At 38.2% G+C, this 27,555-nt stretch overlaps 1 protein-coding gene across 1 annotated transcript in view; it reads right to left on the reverse strand.

Moving 5' to 3' along the window:
* Positions 1-27,346, reverse strand: part of COL28A1 (collagen type XXVIII alpha 1 chain) — a gene marked incomplete at both ends in the record, with an annotated part of 159,468 nt that extends 132,122 nt beyond the window's left edge. The window contains 11 exon segments of the mRNA XM_082662419.1: positions 1,272-1,325; positions 2,614-2,658; positions 5,588-5,632; positions 10,404-10,430; positions 14,149-14,190; positions 16,098-16,115; positions 16,119-16,151; positions 17,789-17,845; positions 19,633-19,653; positions 25,794-26,350; positions 27,226-27,346. Of these exon segments, the coding sequence (XP_082518545.1) occupies positions 1,272-1,325; positions 2,614-2,658; positions 5,588-5,632; positions 10,404-10,430; positions 14,149-14,190; positions 16,098-16,115; positions 16,119-16,151; positions 17,789-17,845; positions 19,633-19,653; positions 25,794-26,350; positions 27,226-27,346 (1,020 nt within the window).
* Positions 27,347-27,555: the final 209 nt, after the last annotated feature.

The raw sequence follows: 27,555 nt of genomic DNA on the forward strand, positions 1-27,555 counted from the left end.
TAATATCCCTTGTGGCTCAAACAATCTATAATTCTATCACTGTTGCAAACTCCAAACCTGATCCCTGATTTTAAGCCTCTTTTTCACAAACATGTGAAAATTATCAGCTTAGGTAACCAAAGGATCCTAGAAATAAGTGTGGACTGTCAAAATATTTTCTTTTCCTTGCTGCAGGATTTTACCTACAGCCAAAGCAATTTTGCAAAAACTTCTACTCAGTATTCAGAAGAGCCAGTTCTTTCGCCCAGAGAGAATTTATCATAGGCAAGGACTGGAAAAGACAGTTTCCCCAGACAACCGTAAGCACACGCCCACTGAGAAGCTCATTCTATTTTAATTTGCCAATTAAAACTGCCCCAGGAAATCACACATTGTCATTATGTCATTAAAAATAGTATACGTGTCACTCCCTTACCTCTCTCTGGAAAAAAGAACAGTCAAGTCACCCAACTGCTCCCCACAACTTAAATTTAATAGCACCCTTAAAAGATTGGCTTTATCTAGGGTCCTCTGGGGACAGTACTGTCTGCTGTTATTACTGCCACAAATTCCACAGATCTCCAGTCACTAACTCCGTTTATTAGATATTTACTATATCTGTGGAATTTACTAAGCACTGAGAAGCGTTAAAAAGGCACTAAAACGCTTGTTTTCAGCAAATTAATGGCCACTCTCACTGGAAAACGGAGTCTTATAAACAGGTCTTTTAAAGATAAAGATCCCTTCTATCTCAACTTTTGGTTCCATCTGGCTCTTTTTCAATCCCTCCCTATACGTCTTGCCTGGTTACCTGTGGAATGACATTACAAGGCTGGTATTGATAGAGACTACACCCTCACAATTTAAAAAAGTTTAATTTTTGTTGGTATGACAGTTATAAATCCCCTTCTCTTATAAACTATGTATTGAGTTGACATTACCTGTGGGAAATAGAGTGATTTGAATTGTGTTGCTTATTACTACTTTTCAGTTTCTAGTGAGTCATAAAATGACTAAAAGGGCAGGAGTAAGATGGAAACACTGCAGAAATAATGGCTTATATTTAATAATGCCCCTTTGAATAAAATAATCATAATAAATGAAAAGACTATGACACTGACTTCCTGCATGTACTTAAACATGATTCTGTGTATAACACCTGCAGGTTATTATGTATTTCCAAAGATTCGTCCTCAAAGAATCCATTGACTTGTGCCTAATAAAAACGTGTATAACCATAGCTCACTAGGGGAAAGGCACTCTGCCTGTCTATAATCAATGGGTATGATTACCTTATTGTCTTGAAACCCCTTCGGGCCTGGATCCCCTGGAAGTCCAGTAATGCCCTGCTCCAAGATGAAAACCAAGAATTAGTTCTGTGTACAGAAGGCCAATCAGGAATGAATCATTCATTAGGGTCCCTAGAGATCCTGGAGTTAGAAGTCAGACTATCTAAGTCAGAGTTAAGTTGGGGTTACACACGATTGAGAAATGGAATGAGATAAAATTCCTTGTGTCAAACACACAGCTTCTAAAATAGTATCTAGACTGAGAGCAAACATTTATTAATGAGGTGTTTGTTTTTTAAACCGGCGTTTCCAACATTATTCCTGTGCTGGACCCCTTTTTGGAAAGACTAAACAGCAACTTTAAAAATATATATCTAAGGCATATATAACTGTAAGTTGGAGTTTCCAATGACCTGTGATAATCAGAGTTACTCCCCTGTCCTGACACAATTTCAGACCAGAAGAAAGGCGTTGATGGTCAACTAGATGCCATCTAGGAAATTTTGGGTAAAGGTATAATTTTCAGTAGACTTTTTGAAATGCTGAAATTAGTTCTTCACACATATACACACCCTCTTCCCATTACAGCTTTAGACAAGGCAAGTCCCCAGACTGGAAAAACGGATCCAATTATTTTCTGAAATCCCTGGGATAAGTCTAAAATAAATGCTTTAAAGAATCATTCCGTGTTATTGAGCAGTTACTGCTTATCATGATGGAATAATACAGATGCTGTAATTTAGATAAAATGCATAGCTTTTCCTATTGCATTAGAGCAGCAATGCCAACATTGTTACATCCTGCTTTTGACTGCTTTGACTTTTTTTTTTTTTTTTTTTGCGGTACGCGGGCCTCACACTGTTGTGGCCTCTTCCGTTACGGAGCACAGGCTCCGGACGTGCAAGCTCAGCGGCCGTGGCACACGGGCCCAGCCGCTCCGCGGCATGTGGGATCTTCCCAGACCGGGGCACGAACCCGTGTCCCCTGCATCGGCAGGCGGACTCTCAACCACTGCGCCACCAGGGAAGCCCTAAATGCTTTGACTTTATTCATCTTCCTAAACTCTAATTTTTTAACTTTTATCCCTTCAGCTACTCACTAAGTAGACTCACCTGCCGGCACCTATCTTTGAAGGAGCCTGCGTTAGTTATTCAAAATATTAGAGCACCAGTCTCCAGACTTTGTCTCACATTGGAATCACCTGAGAATCTTGAAAAATACTGATGCCTGACTCCAATCCCTGGACATTCTGACTGAATTGGTAGAGGGTGCATGTGGGCACAGAGATTTCCAAAGCTCCCTAGGTATTCTAATACAGACTTAGATTTGGTTTTCGCCTCCTTACCTGAAGTCCTCTGGGTCCCTTTGGTCCACTTGGCACTGGGGATCCCTGTGGAATAAAATGAACGGTAAGTTGCTCTAAATATCCATTCAATTTGCAATGATTTTACGTGGAAAGAGAAGGAACTGTGTTCCCAGTAATGGCCAGTCTTCCCAGGTTATGCAAACATCAAAGCCAACAAATTCACTGTTAACAAAACGACCCTAATTAACAAGCCAACTTGTTAGTAAACTTTTCTCTAGTAAACAAACTCCATGAAAACACAATTTTAGGTTAAGTCCTTTGCCTGTATATTGACATTTTGATCAGAATTTTAAAAATTTATTTCTTAAGAATCCTTAGAAAGCAACAAACTTGGTGGAATATTGTTTCCTTTCAGCAAGGCAATGTCAGTTAAATTAACAATTTAGTGGGCTTCCCTGGTGGCGCAGTGGTTAAGAATCCTCCTGCCAGTGCAGGGGACACGGGTTCGAGCCCTGGTCCGGGAAGATCCCACGTGCCGCAGAGCAACTAAGCCCGTGTGCCATGACTACTGAGCCTACGCTCTAGAGCCCCCATGTCACAACTATAGAGCCCACGTGCCACAACTACTGAAGCCCGTGCGCCTAGAGCCCGGGCTCCGCAACAAGATAAACAACCGCAATGAGAAGCCTGCACACCACTACAAATAGTAGCCCCCGCTCGACGCAACTAGAGAAAGCCTGTGAGCAGTATCAAACACCCAGTGCAGCTAAAAATAAATTAATTAAATTAATTAAAAAAAAATTTTGTGAGTTTCCACAATGTCTAGATCACTCTCTTGCCCATCTTCAATACATAGAACTTGGCAAAACACAACTTATACTCAACACTCTTCTAAAAGAAAATATTTCAATATGTCCCATAACTAGGAAGCCCTTTAAAGTTTGTTTTTGTGACAGTATAATATTATCTAGTCTCTCTTTTCTCAGATTTCCACTTTTTTTCTGATTACCAAAATGTAACCTGTTTATAATAGACATACTTTGACAATTATAGAAAAAAGTAAATTTCTAACAGCAACAGATGTTAACATTTTAGGCATATTTTCATCCAATATTATTATTTCATCCAGTAGGTCTTTCTTTAAATAATTTGATCAAAGTGTATATCCAATTTTGTATCCTACTTATCTGGCCTTCCATTCTATCAAAAATATTTTTCCATGTCATTAAAAACTCTTAGTAAACTGAATAATATCCAAGAATATGATTCTGTCATAGCTACTCATTTCTCTAGTTTTGACACTTAAGTTGTTTCTGATGATTTCTATTGTTAACAATAGTATAGTGAATATCTTTGTGTATAAATCTTTGTTCAACTTCTGATTCATTCCTAAGGATAATTTCCTAGAAGAAGATGACTGACACAGAGACTGTAAGCACATTTAAGGCTCTCATTCACCCTCTTTTGTCTCTCACACCATATATGGAAAGAAAAAGTAAAAATTTCCTCCATAAATTTTGTTTAGATGTCCATTCTCACTACCTGAGTATAGAGAGTGCATCTTCATCTTACAATATCTCCATCAATACTGAGTATTATATATTATCTCAATGCTTGCTAATTTGATAGGTGAAGTAATATTTTAATGTTTTAATTTTACTTACCTGATTGCTTATGTGTTTGGATAATTTTTTCATTTATTACCCATGTATATTTCCTCTTTTATGTTGCTTTGTGTTCTTTGTACGTTTTATGTGTAAACTTACATGAACTCTTCACATCAAGGGCACTATATTTCATTGACCTTAGACATGCATTTTTTCAGATTTTTACATCTCTGAAATTGGGATACATCGTACAATCAGTTGCACCTTACATTTCTAATGGGCAGTATTTTTTCTTTCTTTTTAGCACAGAAAATAATAGGGCATTTAACAATCCCTGCCATCTTAGTCAATGAACTGCGTTAAATCTTTGTCAGCCATTTTTATTTCAAATAGTGTCTCCAGTTATTTTTTGACTCATTTTTGTTCATTGTGTCCATTCTTCTGTATTTTCAAGTCTATGTCCATCTCCCATTTTCAGTTATTCTCCAGGAAGAATCCATTCATTATCACACCTTTCATTTTGTCCAGAGATAATTACCAAGCCTACATTTTTCAGATTCATCTGACCTGTAACTCTACAGTAGTTTAAAAGCTTTCAGAAAGTCTCAGCCTATTTAAAGTGTTTAGTTACATAGGCCAGTGTCACTATTTTATCCTTTTCTTTTCACCTTCCTCCTCGTTTTCTCTCCTTGACTCTTCCCATAATTAAAAGATAGATATTGAAAGACTTTGGTATCTTGGTGGCATGCTGGTAACAGTTCTTAACTATAATGAAAACGATTTACTTTTACTCTACTTTTTTGGACCCTTTATCATGTTTCAAATATACTCTCTATGTATTTCTGGTCCATTAAGGAACTCCTTAACATTTAATATTGTCTCCAGTTTACATATTTTATTCATATTTATTTTTTAATGAAAGGTAAATAACTACCCAATTTCTGTGGCTTGCTGCATGTTCAAATCCTTATCTGTGTCTAGTTCTTCCACATTACTGAAAAGTATTTCATTAACCTATTTCATCGAGTTCTTCACTCTACTTTGGAAGGTGCTTGTTCTCAGCGTTTACATCTGGAAAACAATTCTCCTTTGACCCAACTGGAGCTTGAATTGACTTTGCTAGTTAAGTTATTCTTTTCACCATAACAATTAGTGGGCCTGGCCTCAAAGGTTAGGGTGCCACAAGGCAAAGTCTTAATGGTCCGTAAGAAAGGCCTTTGGGGGCTCCATTAAATAAAGTTAGGGATGGATTTGTTTTTTGCTTCATGTTTTACAGATGTGAAAATTGAGCCGATGACTCTAATTCCAGTAGTGAGAGCAACATTATGAATCCAGGAATTTCTTCTTAAGGAAACTCAGTCCCAAAGGGATCACAACTGTTAGCATTTTAAAAACAAGTTCCTTACTTTGTTACCTTTTATTCCTGGTTTACTGCATTCTCCATGTTCACCCTAAAAAAATGAATACATGAAATAAGAAGACATTTGCAGTCATTCAGTGTTCGGATTCTTTTTAAAAGATTCCCAGCAGAATCTTATGACATGAGGAGTCTGATGAGTTATACACAGTTTTATCCTCAATACTGTGGGTTGTTTGGGCATTGAACTCTGAAAAATTTTACCCATGAGTCATTCTTAACACAATCAAATTAGTGATACCACCTAATGAGGTTTAACATTTTTGAGACATGGATCAAATTAGAGGAAAGAAAATAAGGTTTAATGAGCACCTACCATATTTTATGTACCCTTTGCATATGTGATTTAATTGAATCCACACTATACCCCAATGAGATTAGTTTTACAATTCCTTTTTTTCAATTTGATCCATAGATGTCTTTTCTTATTGAAGTATAGTTGACTTGCAATATCATATTAGTTTCAGGTGTACAACATAGCGATTCAATATTTTTATAGATTACACACCATCCAAAGTTACTACAAAATATTGTCTATATTCCCTGTGCTGTACATTACATCCCTGTGACTTATTTATTTTATAACTGGCAGTTTGTACCTCATAATCCCCTTCACCTTCATCTTATTTTATAAATGAGGAAACTTAAGCTCAACAAGGTAACTTTGCTCCATCCTAGAGCTAGTAAGAAGAATCAGGTCTCAGCCCAGGTCTACTCAGACTCCGTGTCCCTATTCTTTCCACAACACCACATGCTCCAGCCTGAGCACCAACTTTGATCAATTAGTAGTGTTTGCCTAGAGAACTGTGAGAGAGAGATTCTGAGAGCATGTCCTGACTTGGTGGAGAAAGGAGCCATGATGAATGATCAAGGTCTGCGGTGAGAGAGAGAGTTGGGCATGGCGACAAGCATGCTGTGTGTTTTCCATCACCACAGACTGCTGTCCTGCCTTTCCTGGAATACTAACGGAAAAACAAATTAACATTTAAATTATGCTTTCCCGTTTATTATTAATGTTATTTTACAGACATTATGTCAGTTAATCTGACATTAACTGTCTGAGGTAGATATTATTAGCCCAGTTTCACAGATTGAAAATTTGTGATTTAAAAAGGTTAAGTAACTTGCTCAGATAGAATGAGAATTGGGGCCTCTGAATACAAATCCACTATATCAGACTTCCAAGACTTCTAATAATTAGAACTAACAAGGAACAAGGTCAATTAGAAAAACAACTGAAGTTAGACTTTTCAAAGTGTATTCATACATATCTATATTTTTTCTGAGCCTCGAAGCAATTCATATTTTTAAGATAGGGCAGTTCAGTTGGGGGGGGTTAAATGATTTATGTAAATGTCCATGCTGGCCAATGACTCCTAGGCTGGTGTCCTCACTACTAGTTTCTGTTTCTGCTGCTGCTTATTATCTCTGTGCTCCTCTAAAGCATGCAACTCAAAGTGCCACTACATAAGGAACTGGCACTAGAATGTTCATCACTGCCCTGCTTCCTTCATTAGGGAAGTCTTGCTATGAAAAATAAATGTCAGCTGAGCTAAGCAGTATGTTTAGTGATACAGTGGACTTATATTCTTGTGCAAGCTTCATCTCATCACAAAATAGCAACAAATAGTTCACAGATTGACTGCCAACGTGCAGACCACACTTTGCTCTGAGAAGGAATATCATAATTGTGACCACCAGTTATGGATGCAGAGTATGTGCCAAAGTCTTGACGTTATTGGTGATCACCACAACAGCCTTGCAAGGTGTATGTATCTCCATTCATACACAAGGCAAGTGAGGCTCAGGGAGATTAAGTAGCTTCCCCATGACCACATGCTTGAGTCTGTTAGGCTCCCAAGTCCGTGTTCTCCCTCAGCCACCCAAAGCTGAACAGGGTACACTGCCATGGTCTTCAAGTTACTTTCCACTAACCTGACACTTCTGCCTAGGGCCCTGCATGGGGTATTGCTGGCACGGGGGGCAGGCAAGAGGGAGGTACAATTTTTAGATCCAGCTATGTCTCTATTCAAAAGCAATCTGTTTACGGTTACCGGGGTGAAGGGTAGGGGGAAGGGATAGTCAGGGAGTTTGGGATCAACATGTACACACTGCTATATTTAAAATGGATAACCAACACGGACCTACTGTATAGCACAGGGAACTCTGCTCAGTGTGACAGCCTGGATGGGAGGGGAGTTTGGGGGAGAATGGATACATGCATACGTATGGCTGACTCCCTTTGCTGTGCACTTGAAACTATCACAACATTGTTAATCGGCTATACTCCAATATAAAATAAAAAGTTAAAAAAAACCAAAAGCCATCTGTTCTCTCTCCACATCATATTGTGAGTCAAACTGACCCAGGAAAAACTGAGCTTTCACTTAAAACAAGTTGAACATTCATTGCTGAATGCAAATGGAAAATCGCTCTTGAAGAATCAATTAGAAAGCAATTAATTGAAGAATGTTGGATGGAAATACAATGAGTCAACCACCAAAATATAAAACAGAAAAGTACCATAAATATGCTCAAAATTCTTTGGGCTAGAGTTCACGTTCCATTTGTCCAGACAGATTTGTTAGCTATAGGGTCCTGAGGAACAGCATCGGCATGGGGGCAGATTCCCATCAATGAAGATACTGTACTCATGTTATTCGCCTCTGCAAAGGCGTTTTCTTTTTTGATGGGCTCAGTAATCCCTGTGGCATGGTCAGAGTTACAAAGTTCCCAAGAGCAAGTGCTTCAGAAAAAACTGAACAGATTAGCTCTGTTCCCAGCCTCGATTTCTGACGCTGTTTATCCTGGTGAAATTCTGGTTTGAATGTCGACGGTTCAGGGTCATTTTGCTCCGACAGCTTGTATTTTCCAAACGAGGGCCCCTCCAGTGAATCTATAATTCCCCAGAAGTTTAAGTGAATCTTTTCAAAAAAAAAAAAAAATACACAGAGAGTTTCCTGGTGTTGATAATTAGCATACTGTATAAATCAAAATGGTGGTGGCATGGAAAATTTTCTTCAACTATATATATAGGACAGTTTTACAATCATGAAAGGTTTTTTTTGTTGTTGTTTGTTTTTTTTGTTTTTTTTTTAACATCTTTATTGGGGTATAATTGCTTTACAATGGTGTGTTAGTTTCTGCTTTATAACAAAGTGAATCAGTCATACATAAACATATGTTCCCCTATGTCTTCCCTCATGAAAGTTTTTTAACTTTCCCATATTATCACTTGTTCCCTATCTCTTTATAATAGCACCTTATGTTTATAGACCAGCAAATAATTTAAAATACATTGTCACATCCATTATTCTATTTGATTCTCCAACCACCCTGTAAATTAGGGAGGCTTGTATTAATCCAGTTCTATATGGATGAAGAAACAGACACTCTAAGATATTGAGTTGTCCAGGTTCTGATGGCAAAGTACAGAATCATGGCATTTCTTACACTCTTCCCCTTTTCGACCTAACATTTCCAGTGTTTAGGGATATATTTATATGCCTGTGTGTAGGTTCACCCCTAATGTTTACAGGGCCCAGAACAAGAGTATAAGCAGAGGCCCAAATACCACCTATCTAAGTAGCTGAAAGTTCCAAATCGAGCTAATAAACTAGTCATGTTCTGGCTTCCTTTCTTGACAAATATATCTCCAAAAGGAGTAAAAAGTTAGAGAATTTTGGAATTCTTCAGAAGTGCATGTGGGAGGCCCATGCCCACAGCCCACAGCCCAGTTCTCAGTTTACCTCCCACTTCCAGCTCCTCCCACAGCCAAAGGAGCTGTATGTGTCTGTGTGCCACAGACAGCACAACAAAGCCCCCTCCTGCCCCAACAAAGCTTCCATTTGGTTTCCCTCAGGCCTAGGGAGAAGATGGACATGGGAAGGAGGTTCGTGTGTGCCTTTGAAGCAGGCTTAGACCATTTTGCAGGGACTTCTAGGGGCTTGGTTACCCAAAGCATGATCCAGGAGAAGGGGACATGGGCCTCTCACTCTGCAGACACCTGGCTCCCTCATGAATGAGGAGGATGGAGGAGACCCAGAGCAGGACCCTGTAAAGTGCATGCCTCTTGCCCAGGTCTGAGGGTTGTAGGACAGAATGAATGATGAGGGCTATGTTCTGATTTCAGACAGAAAAATCTGATACTAGAGAGCATATAATAATAGTGGCTTAAACTTATGAACCACTGAACCCTCTCGAAGATTCCTGAGCCCCAGTCTAACGTGTTAATTTCTTTGGAAACAGTTTGATTTCCTAATTGGTAATTTGCAAAGAATAATAAAATAATCTACCAACTCATAACCTTTGTCAAATTTACTGCCCCTGCAAGCTCTACCCAGGTGCCTGATGGAATGAACTAAGTAATTCTTTACTGCTTAACCAGGATAGATCCTCTTTGCCCCATGAGAGGGTCTTGTGTCTACATTTCATAGGAAGTTAAGCACCAAGGCAGCAGCATAATTGTAGTATTGCTGCATCCATTTGTACATAGAAACTTTTGATCTTGATACCCGTATTGCATGACCATTAAACTGGGGTTCTCTATTAAAAGAATTCGTATTTGCAGGACTACGAGAGGCTGGATTCTCAGGAATCTTAGGCTTCCTTCCATCCTTTATAACATACACCTGTATCTTAAGTTCTATTATTATTTTATGCTAACAGTGTTGAGAATATACTTAGGAATTTGGGAATCCAGACTTACAAAAATAAAGGAAAATAACTTTTATTAAGTATATAAATACAGTTACGTTGCTGTTTTTCTTTATGAAATTCTGATCTATTTGTTGTTACCAACTTACCTTCTCACTCTTGTACCCAGGGATTCCCTAATTAAAAAAGAAAAGAGAAGTAAAATGTGATATTAGAAGGCATAGTTGGAGGAAGTAGTTGATGTTTTTCATTTATAAAGTACAACAAAACACATCTGTATAGTCTTGGAAATTAAGACCGTATAAAGGTAAGGTCTTCCACTTCTCTCTGCACTTAGGGAATGTGCGTATAGTAGGGGGAAGAAAAGAACCTATTTTTTCCTTTTATTACATTCTATTCTCAGTTCCACATATTTTTTCAAACCCAATTTCTTACCCTTTGGTCCAAAGCTAAAGGAGAAACTATACACTGAATCTCATTGTAGAAGTGACGACCTATAATAGTGCTTTCAAAATTGTTATATTGACTTTTAAACTGTGAACTGTCACAGCTGAGGATGCTTCACAGAAACGGTTTAGAAAAATTGGCTTTGAAACTGAGCTGAGATAATGGCCTTTAAAATGTCCGTAAATATTTATATCCATTATGATCCTCCTTTCAAATTCGGTCTAGAATATAGAACATCGGGAAATGAATGGTTCCTTTGTCAACCTTAGTGAGACAGTGACCTTTAAGTTACTATATTTTATCTCAGGCTAAATAAGGGGCCAGTGCTTCTGCTTCTCTTGTATGTCACTCTTGGGAATTCTGCACAGCCTTCTCCATTGTGTCGCTGCCCATAAACCCTTTAAGTAACACAATACTGAATATTAAACAGACTGGTAAATTACCAACTTTAAGCTACAGCAAGTCTTTTTCTAATGTGATCACATGTCTTTCATACAACTAGTTTCTATGTATGAAAATAGAATTGTAAGACATCTTTTAAGTGAGCTGGAGAAACCAATGAAATAAACAAGCTGTGATTGTAGTTACTTGTGAGTCAGAGTACAAAATTTTGCTGTGTATGACTTTTTTACAAAAGGTAAAAAGGAATTCTTTAGCACTTCTCCCCAAATGTGCAATCACTGAGAAACTGAAAATAAAAGTAAAACTAGTCAAAAAAATTGTTACACTACAATTTAATCCGTGTCGGAAATACTTATTCACATAAACGGTTTTATGTTTAGTATTGTGCTTGAAATTAAAGGCCACATTAAGATAGTTAAATTGGGGTTCTTTATAAAAACAGTTCATGTCTGCAGCACTAAAAAAGACTGGACTTTCAATCTCAGGAATTTTGGGGTGCCCTCCACTGCTTATAATATACCACCATATTTAAAATTCTGTCATTATTTTATGTTAAGAGCGTTAAGACTGTATTTCGGAAGGGGCCAATACAGTTTACAAAAATAAAGGAATATTACTTTTTATAGTATACTCTTTTCCCTGTGTTTTGGTTTTTGTTTTGTTTTCCTAACTCTCTGGTCAATTTATTGTTTGGTTGATCTCCCCTTTCTTTCCTCCTTTCAGGGCACCTTACTTACTAGTTTTAAAATATTCAAATTTGAGATATTCAGCACTGTACTCATTGGTCTCTGCAAAATTTGCTTCTGACTTCCCTATTTCTATGAATGGTAACATCATATTTCAAATCATACAGAATCAAAATTTATAATCATCTTTGCTCTCAACTTGCCCCTTCCATTCTTTTAATCCAACCAGTTAAAATCCTCCAACAGCTTCCAGGGCACTTAGTTTTAGATCCACTCTCCTGACCCTGACCAACAAGGCGCTGTGTGATCTAGACCCTGCCTACCCCATAGCCTCATCTCCCTCACCACTCTTCCTCAAACTCTGTCTCTCTTTGCATTTCCTGGGCCCACCAAGCTTGCTCCTGCCTCAGAGCTTTTGTGTTTGCTGCTCTTTCTGCCTAGAACCCCCTAGTGACCCTGTTTTATATTTTCATAAGCCTCTCACTGACTGGAGTTCTTACTCACTTGTTTGTCTGTTGGTTGAACGCTTTATGAAAACAGGGTCTCTCCACCTTGCTCACCTCTATATCCCCGGCACCTAAAAGAGGGCCCAGCGCATGGCAAGTGTTCAGTAAATCTTGCTGAACATCTGAGGTAGAGCTAGTCACCGCATCCCCTCATTTCTACGCCTTCCTGGTTCTCACAATGTTCTCTTCCTCTCTGTTTTGTCATCACTGTAGCCCAGTTCTGTCCAGTATAACGTGAGCCACCTATGTCATTTTCAATTCCTTAACAGCCACTTAAAAATTGCGAGAATGAACAGGTGAAATTAATTTTTAATAATATATTGTATTTATCACAATAGGTCCAAAAACTGTCATTTTAACATGTGATCAATATTAAAAAATTATTGATGAGATATTTTACATCTCTTTTTTTGGTACTAAGTCATAAAAATTCAGTGTGTAGTTTATTCCTCCAGCACACCTCCACCCCGGCTAGCCTCTTCCACTGCTCGGTAAGCACACGTGGCCAGCAGCTTTCACATTGGCTGGAGCAGCTCTAGCTAATGACCCTGTCACTTCTTCTACAGCCTGTAGCAACAAACCTTCTTCAAAGTGCTCTTTCCTTCTGCTTGTTCCCACTTCAGTTTTGCTTTTAGAGCCAGGCCAGATTAATCTTCCAAATCCACAGCTCTTGGGCCATACGCCTCATCTAAAATCTCAGGAGGTGCCCATCACCCTGCAAAGCCCAGCCTTCCAGCCGGCATGGACCAACCACTCTGCCAATACTCCTCCCTAGGCACCCCATCTCACCATTCCCCACGCTTTGCCCTCCCTCTGGTTGCTGCTCACAGCACTTTCCATCTAGAATGCCTGCCCCTTCCACTTTCCTGTTCTGTCTTTACCTGTCTCAGTCCTACACCCTTCAAGGGTCATTCTGTAGAATCTACCCTGATGGCTCTGGTCTCCTCTGAATGCCCATTATACTTTATGTGTGAAATTCTTACAATATTTTGACATTCCACTTCATACTGTAGCTGTTTTACCTCTCCTCTGAGATAATGAACGTTTCACAAAAATAAGTGCTTTGTCTTAATTTTATTTTCACATAACAATCGGCTTTATATATATAAAATACCTAAGAAGTCTTTCCTGAATGAGTAACACAAATTTCTGAAGGAATTTCCATTGAAATTATCAAACTTTGTATCAGGATTTTTCATGAAATTGGTTAAAAACACCAAGAGAACCATTTTTAAAACCTCTGGGTCTGAGTCCTGGGCTTTCATCCAAGGGGAAAAGCTGGGAGGAGAAATGCCACGCAGCCTCCTTTTAAGTCACTGTACATTTCTCTGCTATTTGCTATACTGCTGCAGTTCTCCAGGACAATGCAAAAGAAGAAATGTACTATAATTATTTCTCACACAATCTCTTGACATCTTCTAATTATAGGGATAATAAATCAACTAGAACAATCTCTTCTTTTGCCTGTAGAATTGGATTTACAAAAGGATAGTTGAGATTATGTAATTCTTCTGCTCCCAGAATTTTAATTTACTCTTTATTAAAAAAAAACACAGGAAGCAAAACAAAATATTTTTCTTATTTGAGCTTTTCACAAATCTCAACTTGAGTATCAAGAAATGTTATGTGGCGGACCGCCCTGTCCCATCATCACTCCTTTTGGACAGAGTATTTTCTCCTCACATTTCCACTTCTAAGATCATAATCTGTCTGATTGCCTGTCTGAGCCATCAAGAGCACACGTGGACATAAATCATTTTTGCACTTGCATTGCAGGGGTCAAAATGATCCATTACAGAATCTTAGCGTCCTGGGATTACTTTCTTAGGAAGGCATTTCAGTTGTGTACGTACCCCTGGGCCTCTTTCTCCCGGTTCCCCTTTTGGAGCATCACCCTGTGTCAAGAAAAAAACTTAGTCAAAATTCCATGGCCCTGCAGAGCGAGTGATTGCTCAATAAAATTCACTATTAAGATTTCCCGGATTAATACGTTAAACCAATGGGGAAAATATCTTTGACCTTGACCATTGACATTTTCACCATGCAGTCTAGGGAAGAAAATAGCAGCTCAGATAGCCTTTGCCCTTTGGAGTGAAGCCAGATGTATAGGGTGCAGAATCCAGGTATATTTTCACAGCTTAGGCTGAGACTTGCATCCTAGTTTAACAACACAGCCGTTGTTCTCAAATATAGCATTGTACCCACTCGGAGCCAGCTCCTCTGGCTTTTCTCCAAGGGGCTTTGGAATGTTTTGCAAAATGTCCTTAAGAGTGATTGCTTGATTTCAGCGAGACTTAGGAAAATATATTATATGGCACAAAATTGCAAGCCAAATAAATGAAATGTGTGCAAAGACTTACAACAGGTATTTAACAAAGCAAAAAGAAGACATGATGGCATCAATTTAGACCCATACAAAGCGGGTGAGTGTAGGGGTGTGTGTGTGTGTGTGTGTGTGTGTGTGTGTGTGTGTGTGTGTGTGTGTGTGTGTGTGTGTGTGTGTGTGTGTGTTGTAAAACCACCCAAGGATGCTTTACATTCCCTTTCTTTGACAAGCAGACAACTGGCAAAAATACTTTGATGCACCTAACTTATTATATTATTCATTACCTCCCTAAACGTATTCTCAGAAATGGAGTTACTGGCATTAACATTTTGAATATTTGAATGCTTCTTATAGTGCCTAATTGCTTCCAAAAGTGTTTGTGTGTCTGTGCCAAGTTACCTTTGCAATGAAGAGGAAACCAGTTTCACCACCACATTGTTATCACTAGTTATTATTGTTTTAATATTGCTGTGTTAAGTGCTATAAGAAATGTTTTTTATAATTTAAAATACAGAAAAAACCAAACTCGTGAACTAGAAAATTACTCCCCTCACTCGCAAAAAACAACCCAACACCCTTGGAGTCCAAAGTTTCTAAAATGTGAATAATTAGTAGTAAAGGGTACCTCGTTGTCTGTCTTTAAATTTCATTCATTATCCAGTGAAATTAAACATTTTTCTATTTCTTTTTTCACTGGATTTATTTCCTGTCTTGAAAATTGTTTGTGTCCTTTGACCATTTAATTATTAGTTTCTCATCTATTTTATAAAGTCTTTGTGTACTATAGCAATTAACCCAATATCCATTGTATTTTGACATAAACATTTCCCTATATGTTTTCCTCTTTATTTTAATTATTATTTTTCATTATATACGAACTTTCCTCAAATTTTCACATGGTTGCATCTGCTAATCTCTCTCCTATGATTCCTTCTGTTGCTCTTGAACTTGGAAGACCATCATCCCAACAATGATATGATTTTTTTTTAATTAATCTAGGATTTTATTGATGAGTAACAAAGAAAAGAATTGGGGAAATGCCTGAACTTGGTTTGGGAGTAAGAGACAATCTGGTGTTTTTCCTATTGTTATTGTAGGTGAGTTACCCATCAAGTGAACCCATAAAAAATACAAGTGTCAATAGCAATCTGTTCTGGAATATGTATTAGTGATTCGTGGAACATTGTAGTAATTAATTTAGGCCTCCATTATTTAAGAACAAGTTTCTCTTTATTCACCTCCCTAGGTTTCCTGAACTTATTGACTAAAATGGTCATATGTTTCTCAGAATTTGTAAATAAAAGCTTACACAAACCAGACAGATGATGTAGGAAGTAAACAGCCTGTATTCTTCGTGGGAATCATCAGATTTTTGGCATTGGCATATATTACAATCCTTTGTTTTTTAATTTTTGTTATTTAAGTAGACCTAGAAGGCGATACACTGGTTTAAGTGAAAGCTGTTTATTCATTTACCGGATTTCCTTTAGGTCCTCACTCACCTTTGATACCTGGGCTTCCATGTGTACCCTGAAGGCAAAGGGAAAAAAGATTACATGGAGCCAGGCATTCTATTAGTTTCCTACACCTTACATTAATTTCTGATCAGCTTCATTCCATAAAATTAGAGATGATTGTAAAAAACACTTTACATACCAAGCAGAGCTTCAACTCTGTTTTCCCTTACTACACACCAGGAAGACGGCACAGTCTTGAAATGGCAGATTCTCTAGATTTGCTCAAAAAAGATAATGTCTCTCTATTCCTGATGTCCAAGAGAGAATCTCAAAAGATGGAAGAAGAGAGTTCTTCAATCCTATTCTAGAAAGGCATTTTATTTTCCTATTCTCAAACCACCAAAAATCTCGCTTTTCTGTGAACTGGTTTTGGGAACACTCAATAAATGTTAAATAACATATTTCTATGGCTATCCCTATTAAAACATGGTACAGTAATCTCTTCCAACAATATTAAGGGACTGAAATAGATTAGCTCAGCAGTTGTAAGGTTTCTTTTTACTGTTTATTCTAAAACGTAATTGAATATCCCAAGCAAACCTTCCCTGGCAATCTCTTGGTGTAATAAGTATAAAGTAAGACTTTATAGGAAGGGAAAGTTAAACCTTTGCTTTGGCCAAAATTAGCTTCTACTGACCGCCACGTTATCATGTAATGTATCTAACTTGTATTTTGAAGAAAAAAAAAAGACAAACACTCCCTCTTTCTAATGCCTTGATTAGTAGAATGATTTGAAAAAGTATAGGCTTTGGACCCAAGACTCAAGGGAAAATGTGTTATAGTCTAAGAAATTCACTGTACACATTCCCCTCCCTGCCCCCAAATACAAGCATCAGTTCAAACACATTATCAATGAATTTTTGTGAAATATCTCCACAGGGCTTTTGACCTCTAAGGTTTGAAATCACAGAAGTAAATAAAAAACTGAAGTAGCAGCGTGCAGGCACCTGAAGGTGACTGTTAGAGAAACATTCAGCATCTCCAGTCATTGTGATGTCATTTCCAATGCCCTCCCAGTACAGACATGGCATCTACCAGATATTAGGGCAGAATATAAAGGAAGCACTCCTTTGGGGATTATCTTTTCAAGTATTGAATCATCTTAGTAAATCCTGCCATTTACCTTTGTTTGCCAAGTGGTGTCTTCCATTTCACACAATTCACTCTAATTTCCAGAGCTTCCTGACAAGCTTCCTCCCCACGAGGCATTTTGGGGTTGCACTTGGCTAAGTGTGAAGACACAGTTAATTTCTGGAGAGGTCACTTGTTTCTAGGTGGAAGTAGGATAAAGCTTTGTCTAGAGCACTGAGGATTTGTATGAGCTCTTTCTCTAAATTTTCACTTCAGTTTTGAGAAATTCTGGCTTCAATTGTTGCATCAGAAGTGATGCTGAAATATCCTTCGTGGGAAGAACGTCGTCATTTTAAACCAAATCTGCCCTCAATTCAGTTCAGTAAAATCTCAAGCTTATTTCTAAGGACAGAATGTATCCCTTCAGGAATAAAAGAAAGGAACAGCGTTTCTGTTTTTGCTGCTATTTGCACACAACTGCTTTTCAACAGCACAAAGTAGCCCAGTGTTTTCAGGGCAGAGCTATCATCGCTAGGACTTCCTGACTTGACCCTAAGTTGAAAACAGAAATATACTCACAGGAGGCCCTGGGTCGCCTGGATCCCCCTTCTCACATTCACAAATCTTGCGTTCACACTAAATCAATAATGAAGCACAATATTAACACTCAGTGAAATATAGCATTTTAAATCTCATTCAGTACACAACTAAATGGAACACTCCTTGAAGAAACTTTACCTTGCAAATATATGGAGCTTTTGCTCTCCCTATTAAATTCTTCCAGGAAATCCCTGATCTAGGAAGACCTAGCTAATAAAGTATTATTAAATGTTGCCATGGTTAAGTAAAATAGACCTCCCATTAAAAATTTATGTATAACATCATTCGCCAGTTAAAATGGAAAAATAAACATTTTCAGTGGACTTTGGGAATTTCTGCTGTTTCTCTTCTATACAATGCCTCCAGGCTCAATAATATACAAACACCAAATACTCCTTTACTCAAAAAAGGAAAAAATTTGACTTATACCATATTTTATCGATTCTAAGATGCATATTTTTCCTTATTTTTGCATCTTTGAAACCAGAATGCATATTAAATGAGTCACGCCCAACCAAGATGAAGCTGGTATTTTCTGCTCATGCACTTCATCGCTTCCAGAATGAGATGGAATAAAACTCCAGAGACACAACAAGAGCACTTGAAGAAATGCTGCATCACCAACACTTTTGGTGGCACAGGGGCTGGTATTGTGTAGAAAAGCCAATAATGACTCTGAGACAAAAAGTGATTTTAGAGGATTTCAACTTTGAATGTGAAGAAGTTTTAGAAATAACCAATTTAGTTTGCTTATATTTTCCCTTATCTATATGCACAGAAGTGATAACAGGATTTAAAAATCTATATCTAAATAGATCTAAAAGGACTCTTGCCATAGTATAAAATGAAAAATTGTAATTCATAAGAAGGTGCTGTATCATAGTTTGACAGAGGTTTTTTTTTTTTTTTTTTGCGGTACGCGGGCCTCTCACCGTTGTGGCCTCTCCCGTTGCGGAACACAGGCTCCTGATGTGCAGGCTCAGCGGCCATGGCCCACGGGCCCAGCCGCTCCACGGCATGTGGGATCCTCCCGGACCGGGGCACGAACCCGCATCCCCTGCATCGGCAGGCGGACTCTCAACCACTGTGCCACCAGGGAAGCCCCAGAGGGTATTTTTTAATCTATCTTAATGGCATATAAAATAATGAAACGTAGTGCTCTACAAGCTTTGGTTGGCTCCTATTATTTTATGTGATAGTCCTAATGTTAAAGAATCAGTTTATCGAACAAAGTTCAGATGTTCCAACTCTTTGCCCAGAAACACACATGCAGTAGAGCGGTCCTCAGCAAGCTCACGGTCATCTATTGTGCTGAGTACCGTCCAATCGATATTGGCCAGTTTCCTTTGTCACTTGGTCTGGTTACCACCAACAGGGAAGAGAATAAGCATAGTCAGCCACCAGGAAGCAGGGGCAACTCTAAGCCCTGTTCCTTAGCCAGGAACACTGCCTAACCCTGGCCAACACAAGGCACAGTTCCTAGAGTGGAGGACCCCCGTAAGTAGCAGGTATTGAGACACAATTAGAAAAAAGGAAGTCATGTCAAAGTCAGCAAAAACTATGGTGTCTGTTTATCATTGATTTCTAAAATCACTCTCTAAAATCGCTTAAATATTTCCTACTTTTTCTAAATTTTCCAACCTGCATTGGAGAGGGTGACATAAAATAAATCAAATGGCTGCCTCAAAATAGAGTGGCTCATTTTAAAAAGAATTAAGCATTTTTATTTCATCACACCTTATCTTCTAATGTGAGTTATAATGCTGGTTTGCTTATGTAAGCTTTTAGAGTAATTCATAGTGATCACAGCATGTGGTGCTTACCTTCTTTTCAAATAAGATATCCTAGGAGGGAAAAAAGAATGAAACATCAACTCAATTCACGGTTCTGCTTCCAGCTTCTTATTAACCTTAATTATTCCCTATGGGATATGCAATTTCCAAAAAAATAGCAGTTCAGCCTTTTTAACCTTGTAAAATCAATAAAGCCGCAGCCAACAGCCTAAGGAGCACTCTGAGCCGTCTACTAATAGAAGACATGAAGGGCACTAGCATTCATTAAAAGTAATTTTTTCTAGAAATTTTATCCTTTTGCATCCTATGTTTTATCTCTTGTTTATCAGCTCTGTAATCTCCATAGTTTGGCTACAAGCTTCATCAGCCAAAGTAAGAAATTTCTCACTTTTATTTACAGACTTTGGCAGAATATGTAATTGTGTATTTTCTCTTCTCTATTTTTCTATTCCTTTACAGATATGCACTTATTTTTCAGCTTTAAACCATAAATTTTAGGGTGATAATTTCATGAAATATTAATGAGCCTTACAAGTCAATATGGTCCAGCAGCTCGTTCTCTCATAAGGAAACGTGAGACGCAGTGCTGTGACTTGCCCAAGGTCACACCCTTGAGCTGAGCTGCCTAACCAAGTTCAGTGCTATTTTCTACTTAACCACACAGAAATGAAGTAGCCAGAATGTTTTTCAAAACTACTTTAAATTCATAATTTTAGAGAAATTCCCGATGTGGTTTTTGTCCAACATGTAGGTCTCACTACCCTACTCGAGCTCAGTGTGGTATATTACCTGACAAGAGCACTGAAGGTCATGTCTGAAGTCAAACACTGGACAGAACTTACGTTTACAGATAGAATTATTGCTTTCTTAAGGTAGAAGTTATGTGTCAAATTAATGCCTTATGACTGAATCTGAGGGGTAATTTACATGGTAAAATAGAAGATGGAAGCAAAAAGCACTAGAATATTTGTTGCAAGATGTTAAAAATAAAGCATGTAATGAAGAAGCAAAAGATAAGTCAGAGTTGTACCTTTATGGAGGACTCTGCATCCTTTTTTGTTTTGTTTTTACTCTACCTTTATTTCCAATCAAATGAATCATTTAGAGGAAAGAGATAGAAAAATGCTTTAAGTGATTCTAGGGATTTAATCAGAGAAAAATTTAGGCTGGGAATTTCATCACCCAGGGTTTTCATCCTGTTTCCACCATTATCTAGCCACCTGGCCTTAGGTACGTCATATATCCTTCCAGGTCATTTTCCACATCTATATAAAATGAGAAAGTTTGACAACATGGTCTTGGGAGCTGTAGAACTCTGGCCACAGACCCTGTCTACCAAATTCAGTCTCACCTATGGCTTTCTTTCCCTCCATCGTCCCCTGCCCCAGTGATTTTAAATTACTAGTCAGTGTAAACCCTGGCTGAAAGCAAATGAGATACTTGTATCTTTAAGAGCTAGTAGGTCATGTGAAGAATGGGAACTCAGAAAAACTGACGATTTTAGTGTAAAATGGCTTTACCGTCTCCAGAACATTCGGCTGTGCCTAGAAAGTTGAAATGTACATGCTTTATCTCTAGGCTGCCCAGGACAAGTCCTTGCTTCCACCTGTGATCCTGACATCCCTTCCAGACATACCCTAGAGAAATTCTTGTACTTGTATATTTCAGCATTCATTGTTTTTAATAGCGAAAAATTTGAAATAAAATATCCATCAATAGTGTAATGGATCAATAAACAAAATACTACTCAGCCGTTAAAGTCAATGCGTTGAATTTCTGTATTTTAACATAGATAACTTTCCTAAAATGTTGAGTGGAAAAGCAAGTTGCAAATGAACACATACAATGTGATCCAAATTGTGAAAATATTTAAAATATACGTCAGAAACTTGGTTTCCTCTGGGAGGGAGAGAGAGGAAAGGAATTTGAAAGGAGTTCAAAAGAGACAATAAAACAATAATTCAAGTCAAATTGTAATATTTGAAAATAACTACTAAAATAAGGAAAAATTCAAAGTTGTGTCACTTTACCACCTTTTTACAATAAGCAATATCCTTATCAATTTTAAACTGATAAATTTAACTGCTACTGTGGCTCATGTGTAATTTTACACCTTTTAAGCTTTTCATTTGAAAATTCAATTTCTGCTTTGCCATATTACCCCTTAAAAATATGCGCCACGGGCTTAAAAACCATAACAGCACAACTTACTAATTATTTTTGGAACTCATTTGATTTTGTGTTTGCTGGAATTTATATTTCTGTGGAAACAAAAATGGATTCAAAACTACGTAACAGATAAGACTGTTTGAAACAAAGAACAAAGCTCCGTTCCTTAAGGGCACTTACAGCCTATAAGCCCCAGTGATAGAAAACATGGCAAAGCAAGCTGCTTGGGAAGGAGATCCTAGACTTGGGGGGCGTTGAGGGGGAGGAACAGGACGGTTTCTTGGAATAGTTGGACTTTCTGGATCATTTTGAATAAAGAAATGCAAAGGACCAACTCATTGATGGAATGCTGTTCTATATGTCAAAGTTTATAAGGAAAAAAGGCATAAAGACTAGTGTGGGCAATCAGACAAAGGAAGCAGTGAGAAGGGACATTTAAAAAGAGTGGACAGAAGGGCCCACGTGGACAGAGCTGGAGAATTGGGAAGTAGTGAGGCCTTTCACTTAAGCAGAGAGGCAGGCTGTGTGGAGGACAGCTGGGAGAATATGGTCAAAGCCAGAGGGAAGAGCATGTTCAAGTAAGGTCTAGGTGGATACTGTAGTTTAAATCAGGGGTCCCCAACCCCCAGGTGAGGAACTGGGCCACACAGCAGGTGGTAAGGGGCGGACAAGTGAGTAAAGCTTCATCTCTATTTACAGCCGCTTCCCATCGCTCACATTACCACCTGAGCTCTTCCTCCTGTCAGCATTATGGTGAGTTGTTTAATTATTTCATTATATATTACAATGTAATAATAATAGAAATAAAGTTCACAATAAATGTAATGCGCTTGAATCATCCTGCAACCTTCCCCTGTCCTCCGCCCCAGTCCTTGGAAAAATTGTCTTTACGAAACTGGTCCCTGGTGCCAAAAATGTTGTGGACCACTGGTTTAAATGAAAAAATATAGAGAAAGGACCTCACCAGAGCAAAAGAAGGGTCATTTTACTAATGGAGTCAGAGTTTTATGATGGCAGATATGTGAAGAAAGAAGGCTAGAATGGAATTGCCAGTTTTGCGAGTGACCGTGAGATCAAGGCTATGAGAAGGGAATGGAGAAAATGTGAGGAAGGTGTCAAAGTTATTAGCATGACAGCAAATGGGATGAGAATAAAGAACTTAGTAGGCAAGGATTACAAACTCTATGATAAAAAAAATATATTTGCAGCTTACTACGGTAGCAGAATAGCCATTCAAGTTGATCCCTTTGTATGTGAAGGAGAGGATACACTAAATGGATGTTTTGCTTAATTATCTTCAGAGAATGAGACCAATTTGCCACAACCTTTATTCCCATAAAGACTTCAAAATTTTTAATATCAAAGGTGATAAAGAAGTTTTAAAATCTCTATGTACTCTCTCTTGCTCTTTTGAAGGACCAAGTAATATATCCAGGAGATTGGTTTGAATCTGTTTCTTAGGTTTCAATACTGTTATGTAAATCATAATAAAATAGGAGCACAAGTATTTTCTTCACCTTGGAATCATCAGGTCTCTCTTGGGTAATTCAGAACTAAAATGCTTTCATGGGATTCCTATGTGATACTTCCTGCAAGAGGTGTCAAGGAATGTGTGATGGTTCCTTGATTTGTCTTGGCTCCTGCAAAATCTGTTCACTGTGGACACTCCTTTGTCCACAGTGAAATTCAACTAAAGTCTACTCTGCAGTAAACGGAATAAACTGCTGATACAAAAAACAACCCAGATGCATTTCAAAATCATTATGCTGGCAGTAAGAAGCCTGACACAAAAAGAGTGCACGTGCTGTGAGCTTGTTTACGTAAAAATCTAGAAAATACACTAATCTAGGATGACAAGTCAGATCAGTAGCGTTTAAGGGACAAGGGAAACACTATTGCAAAGAGGCATAAGGAACCTTTTAGGGATGATAGAAGTGTTCTCTTTCCTACTTGTGCTGGTTGTTTCATGGGTGTATACATCTATCAAAACTCAGGGAAACATGCACTCAAAGTAGACACAGATGTGTACTTAAATTATACTGGATTAACTTATTTTAAAAAATCAACTGCATAATAATTACAAAATAAAAAGTTTAAAAAATTGAACTACAGATGTAATAGAAACAGATTAGATGAGGACTTTTTCCAATGGTCGGATCAAAAGTCAAGTTCTGCTTCCTAGACCATGGCAATTTGAAACATTGAAGCTTGGTATATCTTTCTTTGAAAAGCCTAGTAAGTTCTCTTCACAGAGCTTCCATCTGAACAAATAAGCTGAAATCACAAGATGCTATGGAAGAGCAGAGTCATTAGGATGCTTGGTCATTTTTTGGTTTCCCCAGAAACAAGCAGTCTTGCTTCAGGTTTACTGCCAACAGCCTGTGTTCTCAGTTGGGCAGGAGCTCTTGGCAAGGGTGTGTCTGGAGGGCGTATGAACCTCCTGAACCGACACATCTGGCCAAACAAGGGGCTGCCTGTCCTGTGTCCTCTCCAGGCAGCAACAAGTGACTCATCACAACCCCAGGGTTCTCTCCTGAACATGCTTGAAACTTCTCTTTTATTCAGGGGTGAGGACTCCTTAAACTATGGCGCAGGCAGGGCTACGCAGTTAGCCAGGCACCCAGCACATTCCCCTTTCCTGCAGAAGAGATGCTCACGTAAGCGTTCACCCCAAGTACCTGGGAGCTGAGCCTATCACCTGCGGTCTAGGCAGAACTCTCCCCATCTACCCCTAATGCCCAAGTTAAAAAAGGCTAGAAACAATAGTAACTTTGGAGAAGGGATGTTCCTTAACTCTTTCAAGGCAATTTTAATTGAGAAAACCATAAAAAATAGTTACTACTCTCCTTCTCAATATAACTTTACAGGGTTAAGCATGCAGACTCCAGGGTTTTTAGCTGGCCTCAAATTTTCAACTATAAAATGAAGATAATAATAGTACCTACATCATAAGATTGTTGTAAACATTGAATAAAATAAAATATGTAAAGTACTCAGAGCAATGCATAATACACAGAGAGCACTCAGGACATGATCACTATTATTTAGGTAAGAAAAACCCAGCATCTCATGCTGAAAACAGCTGAGAGTAACAAAATCAAAGTAATGTTGGGAAAAGAATTGAGGGAAGGGACAAAAGGAGAAAAACAGACTCTGAAACGGGGCCTGCGGTTTTTTCAACTGATAGAAAAGAGCCCATATGGAGTGCTCAGGACCTAAAGGACACATTGTCCTTGCCCTCCTCTCAAGAAACTTTTTTTAAATCAATATTCTTAAGAAAATCAATTTTGACACTTAAATCAACCACCTTATCTCCAGGAGTTTCCTCCTTGAGAAATGCTGTGAAGAGGGCTTTTGTTCTGATTGCTTTGCCTTCTGTTTTCCCTAGCAGCAAGGAAAGGCTCTCACAACCAATAAAGAAAAGCAGTGACACAGCTAATCAGATCAATCTAGTGGGACTCATTGATTTGATGGGAGAAACTGTGGGGCGACAGCAGGTTATAGCTGATTTAAAACTGGGTGACCTTGTTAACACCTAAAAAACAAGGAGATTTTTTTTTTAATGGAAGTCTGTGAACTTCACTTGAGCATAATATGGCAATAGGTGAGACAAACAGTCAAAAAATATTCCTGCACATCTGTAATGGGAAAAGAAGAACTTAGTACAAATATAGCGGACCACAAGTTGACTACAAATCGAATATAAGTCAGCAGTGTTCAATGAGCCCAGGATGTACAAACAGGAGTCTGAGGTGGATGAATGGAAATTAATTCTTCCAAAATCCTCAGCGGTAGCTGACAGTAAAGTTCCAGAGAATGAGTCCGGGACTTCCCCAGATTACGTGGTATAAACTATCAAGAAAGTAGAGAGACACATGGGAGAGATTCTTCTTTTCCATTTCCAAGGTGGATTTTTTTCCCTTTCATCTTTTTGGCCCACTATCTATCCTTACAGAATTTGTAAACAAATTATCAATATTATGGTGAAAAATATATACAAAACCAACCCATTAGGTACCTACCAGGTGATCCTGAATTTTATCCACAAAGGTTGAATCATTCAACAGTAGAATGGGTTCACTGGGTGGATCCCCAGATACCAAACGAAGTTTGGTTTCATTGACTAGAGTAGAGAGTCCAATGGTGATAAATAATATTCCTGAAGTTCTGGCATCTTCAGAAATACTTTGAACATCTGGATTCTTTGGATGGTCGATGCCATCAGTCATCAGCAAAGCCACTTTCACACCATCTTTGCACCCTTCTCTCTTAAGTAGCCTCGTGACATTGGCGATGGCATAATAAGAGAAAGTACCTTGCCCAATGAAATTCATAGACTTGACCCTCTGTTTAAAAGTCTGTAGATCCTTCCAAGAAGAAAAAGGTGGATCAATTTGGACAGAGCTGCTAAACTGAAGGGCTGCCAGTTTGATGTTATATTTCAAGGAGCCAGCCGGGGTCAATTGAAAAATCTTGGCACTCAAGCTATCTACAAAATCTTTCTGTTTGTCAAAGAGAAAAATTTTAGAAATTTCAGAGCTGTCCACGATGAAGACAAGATCTATGAAGCAAGTGAGGTCTAAAATAGGGCGAACAGGTTAGGCAAAATCCTTGCCCTTACTCATGAAACAACTCTGTATAAGGAAAGGCCTGAGGTGATGTGGTCGTGAATTGCTTGCTTCTGAGAGGAGAAGGAAGTGAAAAAGAGAGGCACTACTGAGACAGGGCTTACACTGTAAAGAACTAAATCTCTTTCTAAGTCTACAAATTCTTTTCCTCTTGTAAAATTGTGCAAATCAAAAGCAAACAAAATACCATATATTCCGAGCATCTTCCCAAAGTAAAACTTGCTTAAAGTGAGAGGGAAAGAAAGTACATTATAGTTTCAAAATTCAACAAACACTAGGCAAAATTGTCTAGAAGTAAATAATACTCTGCCTAATTCTCAAACTGTATCTCATATTGGTGAGGCCCCATTTTGTTTTGGTGCAGTTTTTTTTTTTTTTAACTTTTTTGAAATCAAGGGAGAAAATGACTACGCTTCATATTGTAGCAGTGGTAAGGGACAAAGAAACCTAACAGGGAGAACTTAAGTTTGAATCCTAGCTCTGTGACTTACTAATTAATTTGCCTGCGGCCTTGAGTGTGCCACTTCACCTCTCTGGGCCTCAGTTTCTTTATCTATGGGAGTGGCAATCTCTGTCATGCCCATTCTAACAAGGCTACTGTGAAGCTCAAATGAGATAATAAATGTACAAGTGCTCTAGAAATTCTGATGTTTTTATAAGTATGCTCTATAAGTTTGTAAGGTGCATTATTATCATATCAAAATAGAATATCACATATATACCTAAATATGTGGTTTGCTATTTGCATCAAATGCTATTTGGAAAAATTCATATTAGGGTTTTAAGAGGCTAAAACTAATAAAGACAGAACAAAACACTTTTTTACCCTGGAGACTTTTCCTTGCAAGTAAATTGGACTTTGATCCTTTCTTTCTTTGTCCATATATTGCTTGACTCATAAAAGCTGGCAAAAGCAGGAGATACAAGACAAAATGTCTGTTCCACATTATGGTAGATGGTGAAAAATCATCTGCCGTGTATCACCTTTAGTAGAAAAATCAGTTATAAATACTTTAATAAAATATAGAGTTTGCCATTTTAAATTTCAAGCCAGTGGTATTGAAAACTGGCATGTGGCAAGAGAAAAGGGTTTTCATTCATATTTATAAAAAATTATCCACATTGAGATTTTTAAAGTTTCTAATCCAAATAGATC

Source organism: Grampus griseus, assembly GCF_964374135.1.
Source record: "Grampus griseus genome assembly, chromosome: 9".
NCBI classification, from domain to species: domain Eukaryota; kingdom Metazoa; phylum Chordata; class Mammalia; order Artiodactyla; family Delphinidae; genus Grampus; species Grampus griseus.